The following is a 15,770-nucleotide window of genomic DNA, read 5'->3' on the forward strand; positions in this document are numbered from 1 at the left end:
TACAAGTGGTCATGAGCTAATTCAGTTCAAACTGAATGGAAGGACAAACAAAAATAAATCTGTGACTAGGGTTTTTGATTTCAAAAGGGCTGACTTTCAAAAAGTGGATTGGATTGAAGAATTTATGGATCTAAAGGCAGAGGAGGGCTGGGATTACTTCAAGTCAAAGCTGCAGAAGCTATCGGAAGCCTACATCCCAAGAAAGGGGAAAACATTCATAGGCAGGAGTTGTAGACCAAGCTGGATGAGCAAGCATCTCAGAGAGGTGATAAAGAAAAAGCAGAAAGCATACAGGGAGTGGAAGATGGGAGGGATCAGCAAGGAAAGCTACCTTATTGAGGTCAGAACATGTCAGGATAAAGTGACACAGGCTAAAAGTCAAGTAGAGTTGGACCTTGCAAAGGGAATTAAAACCAATAGTAAAAGGTTCTATAGCCATATAAATAAGAAGAAAACAAAGAAAGAAGAAGTGGGATTACTAAACACTGAGGATGGAGTGGAGGTTAAGGATAATCTAGGCATGGTCTAAACAAATACTTTGCCTCAGTCTTTAATAAAGTTCATGAGGATCTTAGGGATAATGGTAGCATGATAAATGGGAATGAAGATGTGGAGGTAGATATTACCATATCTGAGGTAGAAGCGAAACTCGAACAGCTTAATGGGACTAAATCGGAGGGCCCACATAATCTTAATCCAAGAATATTAAAGGAACTGGCACATGAAATTGCAAGCCCATTAGCAAGAATTTTTAATGAATCTGTAAACTCAGGGGTTGTACCGTATGATTGGAGAATTGCTAACATAGTTCCTGTTTTTAAGAAAGGGGAAAAAAAATGATCTGGGTAACTACAGGCATGTTAGTTTGCCATCTGTAGTATGCAAGGTCTTGGAAAAAATTTTGAAGGAGAAAGTAGTTAAGGACATTGAGGTCAATGGTAAATGGGACAAAATACAACATGGTTTTACAAAAGGTAGATCGTGCCAAACCAATCTGATCTCCTTCTTTGAAAAAGTAACAGATTTTTTTTAGACAAAGGAAACACAGTGGATCTAATTTTCCTAGATTTCAGTAAGGTGATTGATATGGTTCCACATGGGGAATTATTCCATAATGGGGAATTATTATTTAAATTGGAAAAGATGGGGATCAATATGAAAATTGAAAGGTGGATAAGGAATTGATTAACAGGGAGACTACAGCGCATCGTACTAAAAGGTGAGCTGTCAGGCTAGAGGGAGGTTACAGTGGAGTTCCTCAGTGATTGGTTTTGGGACCAATCTTATTTAATCTTTTTATTACTGACCTCGGCACAAAAAGTGGGAGTGTGCTAATAAAGTTTGCGGATGATACAAAGCAGGGAGGTATTGCCAATTTAGAGAGAGACCGGGATATTCTACAGGAAGATCTGGATGACCTTGTAAACTGGAGTAATAGTAATAGGATGAAATTTAATACTGAGAAGTGTAAGGTCATGCATTTAGGAATTAATAACAAGAATTTTAGTTATAAGCTGGGGATGCATCAATTAGAAGTAACGGAGGAGGAGAAGGACCTTGGAGTATTGGTTGATCATAGGATGACTATGAGCCGCCAATGTGATATAGCTGTGAAAAAAGCTAATGCGGTCTTGGGATGCATTAGGTGAGGTATTTCCAGTAGAGATAAGGAGGTTTTAGTACCGTTGTGCAAGGCACTGGTGAGACCTCACGTGGAATACTGTGTGCAGTTCTGGTCTCCCATGTTTAAGAAGGATGAATTCAAACTGGAGCAGGTACAGAGAAGGGCTACTAGAATGACCCGAGGAATGGAAAACCTGTCTTATGAAAGGAGACTCAAGGAGCTTGGCTTGTTTAGCCTAACCAAAAAAAGGTTGAGGGGAGATATGATTGCTCTCTATAAATATATTAGAGGGATAAATACCACAGAGGGAGAAGAATTATTTAAGCTCAATACCAATGTGGACACAAGAACTAATGGATATAACTAGTCATCGGGAAGTTTAGACTTGAAATTAGACAAAGGTTTCTAACCATCAGAAGAGTGAAGTTTTGGAATAGCCTTCCAAGGGAAGCAGTGGAGGCAAAACACCTATCTGGCTTTAAGATTAAACTCAATAAGTTTATGGAGGAGATGGTATGATGGGATAATATGATTTTGGCAATTAATTGATCTTTAAATATTCATGGTAAATAGGCCCAATGGCCTGTGATGAGATGTTAGATGGGTTGGGATCTGAAGTTACTACAGAGAATTCTTTCCTGGGTGTCTGGCTGGTGAATCTTGCCCATATGCTCAGGGTTCAGCTGATCGCCATATTTGGGGTTGGGAAGGAATTTTCCTCCAAGGCAGATTGGAAGAGGCCCTGGAGGTTTTTCGCCTTCCTCTGTAGCTTGGGGCACAGGTCACTTGCTGGAGGATTCTTTGCTCCTTGAAGTCTTTAAACCATGATTTGAGGACTTCAGTAGCTCAGACATAGTTGAGAGGTTTATCGCAGGAGTGGGTGGGTGAGATTCTGTGGCCTGGGTTGTGCAGGAGGTCAGACTAGATGATCATAGTGGTCCCTTCTGACCTTAAAGTCTATGAATCTATGAAAGAAGAAATAGGACCGCTAAGCATTGAGGATGGGGGTGGGGATTTAAGATAATCTAGGCATGGCCCAACACCTAAACAAATACATTTCCTCAGTTTATAATAAGGGTAATGAAGAGCCTGGGGGTAGTGGCAGGGTGGCTAATGGGAATGAGTATACGTAAGTAGAAATTACCCCATCCGAGATGGAAGTCAAATTCAAACAGCTTAATGGGACTAAATTGGGGGCCTGGATAACCTCCATCCAAGAATATTAAAGAAACTGGCAGATGAAACTGCAAGCCCAATCACAAGGATTTGTAATGAATCTGTAAACTTGGGGGTCGCATCCTATGGCTAGAGAATTGCCAATATGGTTTCAGTTTTAAAGGGGGGGAGAAACGTGACTGGGAAACTGCAGTCCTATTAGTTTGACCTCAACTGTATGCACATTCTTGGAACAAATTTTGAAAGGGAAAGTAGTTAAGGGGACACAGGTAAATGGTAATTGGGGAAAAAATACAACGTGGTTTTATAAAAGGTAGATCGTGCCAGACCAACCTGATCTCCTTTTTTGAGAAGATAACTGATTTTTTTTTTTTTTTTAAGAGAAAGGAAAGGCAGTAGATCTGATCTATCTGGATTTCAGTAATGCATTTGATACAGTACCACATGGGAAACTATTAGTTAAATTGGAGAAGACGTGAGTAATATGAGAACTGAAAGGTGGATAAGAAACTGGTTAAAGGAGAGACTACAATGGTCATAGTGAAAGGTGAACTGCCAGGGTTTATGCTTGTCAAGGATTTTCCCTTGCTGAAGGAATCCTCAGCGGCCTGTTTATGGCACCTTTGAAAGGAGCAAGGCGGGCTTAACTAGAATTAAGCATCTGGCCCTTTGTGTTGACTTCAAAATGTCTGAGCACTAATTCACTTTCCTCCCTTAAATCTCTGATGCTTGGGTATAAGCAAATCTTTGCCTTGCTGGGATACAATGTTCTGTATGGTGAGCCAGGTTGGCTTGTCCCACTTAGCATCTGTGAAATGTGTATGTATTTTGCATATTTACAAGTCTTTTCTCCCCTTCAGTTTGGTGTGTCTGGAGTCTAAGGGATCCTCTCCACTCTTGAATTTTCCTTTCTTTGCTCCCTACCCACTTAAGACCTTCATAATGGGGTTCAACCCATCATTCCAGCTAAAGTAGGTTAGTCACAACAACCTTTGGAGCTGCTCAGTGTTGCTACTGAGTTACTACAGATATGAATTGAAATCTTTCCTTCTTTCAATGGCTGCATTAGTAGCCCTCTAACCACCAGCCAGTAACTTACCAAAGAGAGACAGTACCAAGTCTCAGATTGGCATCCCTTGTATAGAAGAGTTTCCCTTTTCTACCTCTAGGCTTCTGGGCTGAATTTATTTAGGGTTTTTTGAATTTGCAATCTCAATATATTACTTGTTTAAAATGACATTTCAGATTTTTGAGAGACCTCTAGTGAGGTCTTTTATTTTGTCATGGTACTTCCTGCTTTATTTCATCCACTATTTTCCTCTTATGTACCACATATCTGTAATTAATTTGAAGCATTTTGTTTTTCAACATTACATTTAATTGCACACACATTAGTCCAGTTATGTTTTTAGATCTGAACCTCTGAATTTTGGCTGACATTTCTCTGTTTAGTTCTCTTCTAATTCTGTGTCTGCAAGTTGGTTTCTCTGCTTACATACTGTAGGTAACAATAATATAGATTCCCACTGAACTGAAATGAACTTACCTCTCTGAAATTAATTTTCAACTCTGATTCATTGTCCAGTTTCAGATATACCTTGTACAAATGCAGGTATGTGTGTATGTGTAATATATATTAAAAGATTTTGAGGTGAAATCCTGGCCATATTGAAGTCTGTGGGAGCTTTGGATTTGGTGGGGCCAGACTGTCAATGTCTGAGATAAGAATGAATTCTTCAGTAACTGGCACTGATTTACTCTAAATTTAAAATATCCAGAATTTAAAATGCATCTACTTCTGAAATGTGGTGTGTAAAAAAGGTGCTATGAAGGTTCCACATTATTGACTGTAGGAATTCCAGATAAAATGTACTCTTGAAAAGTAAAGAGTCTTTAACTGCCAGCATTGCAAACTCAACCTGAGATTTGAAAGTCAAGCTGGGTTCTCTGTCTTAATTAATCTACAGCTTAAAAAAAAAAGTTTGCAGTTGGAATTTAACTAAAAATTCTGATGATGCTCAAGTCAGAGAAGAATCTGGCTCACACACGTATGCCGATTAGCTTTGCAGGAGTGAAAAAACTGTAACTCTGTGTATTTGTGTATAAAATAAGCAGGTAAGATTGTGAAGCAGATCTGTCAGATAAGAATGTGGCATTTCCGTATAAACTTTTCTTAACAACTGCATTCTGATTTGCAGAATTTATTAGTAACAGTTACACTAAAGTTTTGCCTCTCACCCTGTTTTTGCCGTTAAACTGTCCAGATAATGGGCATCCTTTTTCTTTCTTACTGTGAAAATATGGCCAGCCTTAAGCAAGGTGTCTTAGACTTGAGTGGTTTGGAAATAAAGGAGCTATGGTATCCTATTTTTATTTTATTCTAGTTTTTAGTTTTGCTATAAGTTGTGTGTGTATAGTCTAATCTGGGAGCAAATTATTTCCTGTGTGCCAGAACTTTTGGAAATGCAATTCCTTCTCCTCCCCACCTTCCCCCTGTTGTACCTCCCACCAGCTTCTGCTCAGTTCTGTAGACATGTTCCAGCAAATGTCAGACTATTCATGAAGGACTATAAATTGTGTATACAATCCCTACAGTAGATTAGTGCTCAGGTTAGCTGAGTGAACTTGCAATATTATGGTTACAGGGGATTTAAGGGTATTATCATTCCTGTGCAAACAGTACATAAAAGTTCTTCAGAGATTTTTCCATATAACTTTGGAAGTTAATGCAGATTATAGAATATGGTTTCAAAAATAAAACGTGGCTTGTGCTTTTGTAATAAACACAATCTCTATATTGGGTGTGCATTTATGATTAGAGATTAAGTTAAAACCTATAACACTTTCATGTGGATATTTCTCCTCCACTGAATTTGTCATCTTAGTTGTCCACATGGTGGCATTTAAAAAAAATTCCTCTGATGATATACTTTTAAAAAATGCATCCGATGAGGTGAGCTGTAGCTCATGAAAGCTTATGCTCAAATAAATGTTAGTCTCTAAGGTGCCACAAGTACTCCTTTTTCTTTTTGCGAATACAGACTAACACGGCTGCTACTCTGAAATCTTTTAAAAGATACAAATTAAAGAATTCATCTAAACTTGTTGAATCTGTGGTGGTGTAGTTAGTTGTCCCAGCACTGTGGTCTGTGGAACACTAGCTGATGGTCACCTGGTGCTGCCTTTCCTCTTTGTTTCCAGATGCTAAATTGCAGTAAAGAAGCTAAAAATGCATAAAATACTTTCTTGTGTTTTTTTTTTTTTTTTTTTTTTTCATATCGGCAAGTGCTGTAGTTGTCGTGTGAATGTTACGTGATCACAGAATGGAGGGAAGGTGGTTGCTAGATTGGAAAATTGGATGAAAGGTGGTCTGTGTGATTGTGAATAGGAGAGAGCGTCTCAGATACAATCTCCCTCTATTAAGATGTGATCCCTACTGTGTAAAGGTGAGGAATCCTGTGTTAGGTAAATAGATGGCTGGTTACTTTTGTAATATCCTTTCACTTTGGTTGTTGAGACTGTACAGTATGTTCAGGTTTAGGGGTGTGTGTGTGTGTCTCTCTCTCTCACACACACACACACACACACACACACACACACACACACACACACACACACACACACACAGAGTTTATGATGGTTTGGTATAAAATATATCTTGGCATAAGTTTGGCCGTCACTCATGAATTATGCCAGTCATCCCTAATGAGTGTTGATAAAACTTTTATATCATGTATGTAACAGAAAAGCTATCTCCACCTGTAAAGTCGGGTCCCTTAGTTAACATGTACCCACCTATACAGTTTTCTAAAAGAGTGAAAAATGTTAATTAATTTATTTCTAAAATGATCTAAAATAGATTTTCTATACATAAAACTATCAGAATGTTAAAATAGAATATCTTTCGGACTTCAAAGAACAGAAGCAAGTGCTCCATGTGTGTGCCTTCACAGAGCTGAACATTTGCCCCTCCAAATGGTATAAACCTCCAATTTCTGGTCCCCCAGGATAGCAAGGTATGGGAGCTGAAACTTTTCACTGATACAAAGCAGAATGGTTGGTCGCTTATGCTATGGGCTGTTACAATTCTGTAGGGAAACTTCAAAACGGTAGGTAAAGAAGATACTTATTTTGCAAGTTGACTTAAAATTTAATTTACTGTTGTTTGAAGCCATTCTTGCATTTGGTGAACCTTGCCCATATGCTCAGGGTTCAGCTGATCACCATATTTAGGGTTGGGAAGGAATTTTCCTCCAGGGCAGATTGGAGAGGCCCTGGAGGTTTTTCGCCTTCCTCTGTAGCATGGGGTACGGGTCACTTGCTGGAGGATTCTCTGCTCCTTGAAGTCTTTAAACCACGATTTGAGGACTTCTATAGCTCAGACATAGGTGAGAGGTTTTTTGCAGGAGTGGGTGGGTGAGATTCTGTGGCCTGCGTTGTGCAGGAGGTCAGACTAGATGATCATAATGGTCCCTTCTGACCTTAATATCTATGAATTTGGAATGTTAGAACAAGCCCAGGGGAGATGGGATAATGGAAAACTGGAAGTTAGGCAGTCAAAGGAGTAAGATAAATGTACTTTGTCACGTCCATTTCCACATATATTTGTTAGGGGGCTTATTCCTTCATGCACTTACTTCCCTGGTCCTTCTCGCATGAACAGAGAGCAACAGTACCTGAAGTCCAAAGGTGCAAACAATATGATGTTTATTGGGGTGAACTTCCAGCAAGCATGATTCCAATTTATTTCCTTAGTGTCCTCCTTCCCAGCTCTGACACCACAGAGGCTTACCTGTGTCCCTGTTCCCATTTCCCCTTTTAGCAAAACATGATTCCAATTTCCCCACCCCCATTCTCTGTTCCCATTTCCCCCACACACACCCACCCACCCACCCACTTCCTGATTGACTGCAGACTATATAGTAAAACTTGAGTTCTGCTTAGCTGTACCTTAACCAATCATTTTTCCTGAAATTTAACTAGCCAATCCTAACATATTGTAACATGATTATTTAACCAATTATATCCCACCACCTTAATTAGTTTACACCCAGCAAAATTAATTATACAGCAGACAAACAATCACAGATCCAGACGGAGGTTATACAGACAAACGATGGGGAAATGTGGACTACAGTGATAGAACAAACACAGAAATGAGAATTTCTCATCCCAGCTATTGATAAGTGTGTTCTTGCCAGACAGGATGCTATCAAACTAAGTTTCCTTTTACATCTTCTAGGCACTTCCCTTTCTCTGGAGGTGACAGGCATTATCAGGACAGGACCGTATTCCTAACAGCCCAATAGCACCTTCTTTCAATGTGACTAGTTTGGAATGTGAGGAGGTGACTGGTCGCTTCCCAGCTTATGGCAGCCTCTGTTGCTTAGCCAAAGGCCTTAGCCTAAGCACAGGGCCTCAGACTGTCACAGTAAGAGAAGGACCTTACACTGGCAGACAGTGATTTTGATTTTCTTTTATACCTCTAACTAGTGAAGTGATAAGAACACACCTAAATTCTTTACAGACAGGCCTGAATATCTATATCCTAACAATATTGTGTATACTCAGTCTGTCAAGCCTATAGTACACATGTGTTCATGTAGTGCATAATTTCTGTTTTCTGTGTTAGTGTGTAAAAGCATAGACTCTGACAAAATTTAGCTATATGGGAGTATTTATTCTTACACTTGCCTACGTGCAATCGTAATGTAATGTGCAGACATCTAACCATAGCTATGAACCAGAATACCTTAAGGGTAAACAATGCTACCTGCATCATAGTTTGTAAGGGACGGAAAAGAAAGCAGCTGTATGATGACAAATTGTACAACCCACTTGTTTCCTCTGTCCTTAGAGACAGGATGAATTTGTGAGGGATAACACACAATGTTGGGGAGTGGAACAAACTGTTTTTTTCCATTGTTTTTTTTATGATGAATATCATACACTCATGTTTTTTGTTTTTTTAGTTTATTTCAGAGTTTTCCGTTTATGCCGAGCTTGAGAAGCAGTGTTCTTCTCCCATGGAATATACTCTTTATGTCCACCTAGTTAAGTCCCTACTGTGCATAGAGTACAGTGCTATGGATCAATCCTGCAACCGTTATTTAAAATAGGTATCTCTTACTTATGCAAGTAGTCCTGTTAACTACCTGGAAAGCTAACTCAATTTTGTTGTGTTTTTGTTTTTTACTTTATTTCAGCAGGACTACTCACATGAGTAAGGGTTACGGGTCTGTGAGTGGGCTACAGGAGTGGCACCTAATTAGTCAGAATTAATAAAATCTGATTACTCATTAATTCACTGAAAGTTGATGACAGGTTTCAGAGTAGCAGCTGTGTTACTCTGTATTCGCAAAAAAATTTTCCACCAAATGCATCCGATGAAGTGAGCTGTAGCTCACGAAAGCTTATGCTCAAATAAATTTGTTAGTTTCTAAGATGCCAAAGTACTCCTTTTCTGAAAGTTGATGATGTCTGAATAGGGTCAAGTCAAATTGATACATAAATATGCTCTCAGAGCCAGTTTAGAATACAGGATTATATCTATATATCTGACTCAAAACAGGTGAGACCAGCAGTTCTCAAACTGTGGGTTGGGACCCCATTTTAATGGGTTTGCCTGGTCTGGCTTAGGTTTACTGAGGCATGGGGCCAAAGCCCAATCCCCACTGTCTGGGTTCGAAGCCTGAGGGTTTAAGCCTTGGGAAGCGGGGCTGAGATTATAGGACCCCTGCCTGGGGCTGAAGCCCTTGGGCTTCGGCTCCTCTGCCCCCCGACACTCCCCTGGGCACTGGGGCTTTGACCTCCCCCCACCTGGGGTGGCAGGGCTTGGGCAGGCGCAGGCTTTGGTGCTCCATCCTGCAGTTGTGTAGTAATTTTTTTGTCAGAATGGGGTCACGGTACAATGAAGTTTGATAACCCCTGGGCTAGACAATTCCTATGAAGAGGCTCATCTGCAGAGACCAAATGTGTCTTCGGATGAGCAAATATTGAATAAAAAAGAACGAGTACTTGTGGCACCTTAGAGACTAACGAATTTATTAGAGCATAAGCTTTTGTGGGCTACAGCCCACTTCATCGGATGCATAGAATGGAACATACAGTAAGAAGATAGATACATACAGAGAAGGTGGAAGTTGCCATACAAACGGTAAGAGGCTTATTTATTAAGATGAGCTATTATCAGCAGGAGAAAGACATTTGTAGTGATAATCAAGATGGCCCATTTAGTTGGTTGACAAAAAGGTGTGAGGATACTTAACATAGGGAAATAGATTCAATATGTGTAATGACTCAGCCAGTCCCAGTCTCTATTCAAACCCGAGTTAATGGTATCTAGTTTGCATATTAAATATTGAATGTTGTTCACTATTTTCTGGGATACAGTATTTAAAAATTGCATGGATTAAGAGTTCAAAACTATATCTCCCTAGCAAGAAACTTGCGGGTACCACTGTGGGGTATTTTTTGCAAAAAAAATTTCTAGCCATGTATATTACCTCAGATTTCCTTACTTTAAATACATGTTTTCCATGGCTCAAAGTTGAGATGTGTTTTTTTTTTTCCCTCCTGGAAGGCCATTCGCTTTATTCTTCCCTAGTTAATAAGTCTCTTTCTCTCTCCCCTTCCCCCATTTTGGGCAGGAGTCAGTGGGAAGGGCAGGAAAGAATGATTATGATAACAAGAGGAAACAGGAAGAATCATGCTCTCATTTTCAATCTGTTTTTTATTATTGTTTAAATGTAAAACATTGTTTCAATTAAATATTGACCTGCCTGTTGGCAGGTACACATACATGCTTTAATGAATTCAGGCTTTGTTTGGAGAGCTGTGACCTTTCTATCCCTGTTCTGGATCAGAGCTGCTGCATTTCAAACACACTACTGATCACTGAAACTTCACTCCGGTATAGTTAACAGCACGGGCAGAGCTTGACTTTACACTGGCAGTGGCCATACAGAAGAATGGTGTCTCCTTTGGGCATTTTTATGTTATGACTATAAAAATTGAGTTATCCCTTTAAAAATGAAAAAGATAGCTGTGATATAGTTACAAACTTCATCTAATGGGCTTTTGTGATAAAATGTGTAGCTGATGGAAAGGATATTTATAAATGAACAGAGATCTGGACCAATTATTTCCTTTCTTTTATGACATAACTTTCTCTAAAGCCATGATTTATTCATTTATTTTAAATCACTGATGCCTTGTAAATAGTCATCGTAAATGCTTAGGATTAAAAAACTAAAACAAAAACTCATCAATCATATAACTGCAATAACATAGTGTGATTAACCTATTTGGTGGTTGTTTTTTTGCTTGTACACGTGGCTGTGAAATTACAAATTTGTGTGATTGAAATGATGTCCTGTTATGTAATAGTTCTTTTTAAAAATAATAATAGAAGAAGAGATAAAAAGGAAAAAAGAAACAAACACAAACAAACAAAACAAAAAACCCTTCTGAAATTCTTTTAGTGATGTTGAAGTGAGTCAGTAGCATTTTTCACTTCTCTTCTGGCAACTAGCTTTGCAATTTCCTTTTTGACCTCATGGAATGTTTTTATTTATGTATCCTTTTAGTTCTAAATGTTCTACATTTGGGTAAAACCTGAACTACAAACATTTTTTTATTGTATTAAAGAGCTTGTGTATTGAACGCAGGTGTTCATGCTCTGTAATAACTGGCAGTTCAATAGAGATACACCAGCTGAACTGATCCACAGGGGAGATATTAGATCTATTCACACATTACATATATTGTAGGAAATTTAGAATTCCTGTAATTGTCAGAAATCTTGTATGTCCAAGTTCATAAGTGCTCCCATAGAATATATACAGTAATCCTCTGATAGTAAAGCCATTTTTATTTTAGAAACACCTTATCCCTTATTGTGCTTTCTTGCAGCATTAATTGACATTTTGTTCAGTTAAGCATAGAAATATTTTTTAAATATTTGTATCTGTTTGCATGGCTCATTTATGTCAAACTGATACCACACATTTTTGTAAGCTACATCAGTTAAATTCTGTTACCTTCACGATTTATTTTAATACAGTAAAATTTATAGTATATAAAGCAAATTTGAAAATAGAGGCAGGAAGAACAAAATGGGAGTAAATCTTGAAAGAAACAAAGTGAAGGGTAAGGAAAGCCAAGGTGCTTTTGGGTAGCAACGTGTCCCTTCACAGGAAAAGGAGTTGATAGTCCCTCTCCATATGGAATGGTGAGATCCCCTATAGAATAGTGTTTAGTTCTGGGTACTACTACTACTTTGCATATGTGCAACTTGCCTCGTGACCAGGATTCATCATCAAATTTAGATCATTGGCTTCCTTGGCCTGGGCCAGGTACTGATGGGGAGTAGTATGTGAAGGCTGATCCATGCCCCCGTGGGTACTTCTGTACCCAGAAAGATATTGATAAATCAGAAAAGGGGGGGAAAACAGAGCTTCTGAGTTATAGGGAAAGACTGTAGGAATGCTGTATGAATGGTTTGGCTAAACGGGAAGCAGGGAAGATATAAGTGTTTGTTTGAAAGGTGTGAATGCGGTGGAGGGAGAGGCATTATTCATGGTAGTTCAAGACGATATGAAGAATTAATGTGGAAAATGGGTTGAACATGAAGAAAAACCTAATGCTGAAGTTTTATTAGACAGTGAAAGCTCTCAGTGAAAGCAGCAGAAATCTCATCATTTTAAATCCCATTAAAGTAGATTAGGCAAAGAGAGCACTTGGGGCCCAATCCTGTATTGGCAGGAGAACAGACAAGGCAGCCAATCTTGCATGAATTGGTGGTTCCTGTGCTAGATATATGTATTTTTTCTCATTAAAAAATGGCTATAAAAATGATCTAAACTAGTTTTTTTTGTCACCTTCCCTATCCACCCTATGATGGTTTTCCTGGGAATTTATGGCTATTTCAATCTCTCTCTTGGAGCTGATCTATTCTATGTGTATATGTGGTCATAAAATCCCCTTTCCCCTTCATCGGAAATATCTGTTGTGTTCTCTGAACTAGCCAGAGTCTGACGTTGGGACGTTCTGTTTGAAGATAATTTCCTTGCCAATGCTGCAGTCTTTTGTGCATGTATGTGTTGTACGTTCTGTATTTGTGGGAAATAGGATGAAGTCAACATGTGTTTGGTTTTCTTTGTAGGTTTGTGTGCTTTGCGGAGAACACTGGGAGAACAAGCTAACCTGTTAGACAGCGAGGTGGCTGGATCAGTGATGATTACTCTCAATGACTTCCTGCAGGGGATGAATGATGTCAGGCCCAGCGCCATGAGGGAGGTGGCTATTGATGTGCCAAAAGTAAGTCGTGTTCCACAGAACACTAGAAACATTGTTAAAGCTAAATGCTGTAAAGTCATAGTGAGACTTCAAAGAGCCCTGTCTGCAAAGGTTCATTTTAGAAAATAGAGGTCTCCAATAAATGTTATGCATTTTTTTTTGACATGTCAGATTTTTTTTTTGTTCAGCATGAAAAGTAGGCACTGCAGGAGGACCGGTGTCTCTTGTTAACTGTATACTCTGTTCTCAAGATCTGAATAGGTTAATTAATTAAAAGCCTAAACATGTAAGCTTGAAACAGGCACTGACTAGGTCTGTACATCGGAGCCACTAGTATTGCAGCAACCAATTCAATTAGAAACAAAGCATTGGCATTTGCCACCAAAATATATTGAAACAAAGCTATGAAAAGGTTTGTGTGATTTGTATGGAGCATAGCTGATAAATTGTCTAGTTCAACAAGATCTGAATCACTGAAAGCATAGGGACAAATTCTGCCGACTGTCATACTTCTGCAATCTCACTGGCTTCAGCAAGGTTGCAGAGGTTTAATTAAGAGCAGAATTTGACCTCCTGTGTGAGTCATTACTGGTCAGCAGTGATCACTTTGCCTGCACAACTGTGTGTGAATATGCTACTCGTTCATCTGAAAAATTAGTTACTTTTTTGGAAAAGATATACGTCTACCACATCCTGTCACAAATTTTTCAACTTACATTGAAAAGAGCAGTCTGTAAGCCTTTCAAGGCCAAGGATTATCTGAGATAACCAGATAAGTCTATTCTACAATGTTCTAATAAACCCTGTGTTGTTTGAGACAAACATGTGCCTAAAAAACTAAAACAAAAACCCCCAAACCAAATTACTTAACTCTAACAATCAAAATATTTGTAGGCATTAACTTGTCCACTTGCTTCTAGGGGAAGGTGGTGTGTAAATGGACGGATAAACAGTAATGTGCAATACATACTCCTTCTATCTTGTTAATATTGGCAAAATGAATATTTGTGCTTTATATTAAGAAAATTCCAGAAAATCACAAAAGACGGGCATATAAATCAACTCCAAGTCAAAAAATAATAAACTAAAAGAAAGTTATTAAGTATCATTTCACATAGATGAATCAACAGGGAATTCAATCACATAGTAGGTGGTTATTTCCAAACTATGGGAATAAGTAGTCAGAAGAGTGAATGGTACACTTCATTTAGTAGCCTGTTCGTGTATTCTTCACTATGGGCCAAACCTGGCTTTGTTATGCTATTGCAGTCAGTGGAATTACTCTGGATTTATACTAGAGATATTCAGGATTACTATGTCTGAAATCAAGAGTAGAATCTGGCCCTGTCTATTTCACTTACATATACCTAAATAGCTCCTGTTACCATACTAGTATCTGAATGCCTCAGAATGTATTTATCCTCATAATACTGTGAGGTAAGGGGGTACTATTATCCCCATTTTACAGCTGGATAACTGGAGCACAGAGAGAGAGAGTAAATGATGTGCCCACGGTCACACAGGAAGTCTGTGGCATAACAGGGAATTGAACCCAGGTCTCCCAAGCTAGTGGCCTAACCACTAGAGTTTAAATTGTCGTTCTTCTCTGTGCCTTCCTCCTCATGTCTCAGTCCCTTTTTCCACAACTTTAGTCATCAGACGGCTATTTAAAAACATTTCTTTATTGAAATGAGTTCACAAAAAGTGTTGTACACTAGCAGGACTTGGACTTTTACAGATATTGGCCTTATTCTGTCAAGATTTAAGCCCATGCTTAACTTTATTGGGACTCCTTGTGCGTGCAGTATTTTAGAATACTTTTGAAACTTAGTTTTTGATTTTTAGCTAGATCTCAATCTCATATTGCAAGCACAGTCTTGCTCTTGCAATTAGAGGATGAAAAATTGCATGTCTAATTACACTTACACTTACACTTGCACCTGTTTGGATGCTTAAGTACTTGATTGTGAGTGCAAACCAGGTAGCTTGGCAACTAAATGGGTTCAGTTGCAGAGTCATTTTGGGCCCATGATCTTGTGCCAGCAATATTCTAGGCTATTTATGCCCTAGCATACTTCACTATTTGGGGTCATGTTGTATGATTGTCCAGTCTTGGAACATCTGTTGGGAAACCTTTGGAATTATTTGCTCATCACAAGAACTGGAACCAACGTTAGTTATAAATACAATAAGAAGTTCTTCTTTTCATTCCCCCTTCACCTCCTTTCGATACAATATTTACAGTTCATGGACTTGGGCCATTTTTCCATCCAGCACTTTATTAGCTGGCTTGAGGCCATGGTGCACTGTGATATGTTACTTATGTGCTCTGTAGTAATTTACACCAGTGGAAAGTGCTTTCTTGCACTAAGCTTATTATGTTCATATCGTATTGTAAAAATTATGGTTTAAACAAAAAAAACCCTAATGAAAACCAAATTGGCTTAATAAGAAGTAGTTCATTCCTGCAATTAGAGTCCTGTAACTTCAATTCTCTTTTCTCTAGCCAGTGCATATGCTAATGTTGCAGCATGTTTAGTTATCTTAAAGTGATTAATCTTCAGATACTTTCACTTGCTTATTTCTGTGAGGATAGGCTTCTTCTACAGCTCCCTGTGCCCCCCCTTCCCCCCAAAAAAGCTATCTGAGTAGACAGGTAATCATGTATGTT

The 15,770-nt window shown here is 38.8% G+C and overlaps 1 protein-coding gene across 7 annotated transcripts in view; it reads left to right on the forward strand.

The window, feature by feature from the left end:
• SPATA5 (spermatogenesis associated 5) overlaps positions 1-15,770 on the forward strand; it is a 309,590-nt gene that overhangs the window by 36,144 nt on the left and 257,676 nt on the right. For all 7 annotated transcript variants that reach the window (XM_038400580.2, XM_038400582.2, XM_043513109.1 and 4 more), the window contains exon 10: positions 12,966-13,120. In XM_038400580.2, the coding sequence (XP_038256508.1) occupies positions 12,966-13,120 (155 nt within the window). The remainder of the gene's footprint in view (positions 1-12,965; positions 13,121-15,770) is intronic.

Source organism: Dermochelys coriacea, chromosome 4 (assembly GCF_009764565.3).
Source record: "Dermochelys coriacea isolate rDerCor1 chromosome 4, rDerCor1.pri.v4, whole genome shotgun sequence".
NCBI classification, from domain to species: domain Eukaryota; kingdom Metazoa; phylum Chordata; order Testudines; family Dermochelyidae; genus Dermochelys; species Dermochelys coriacea.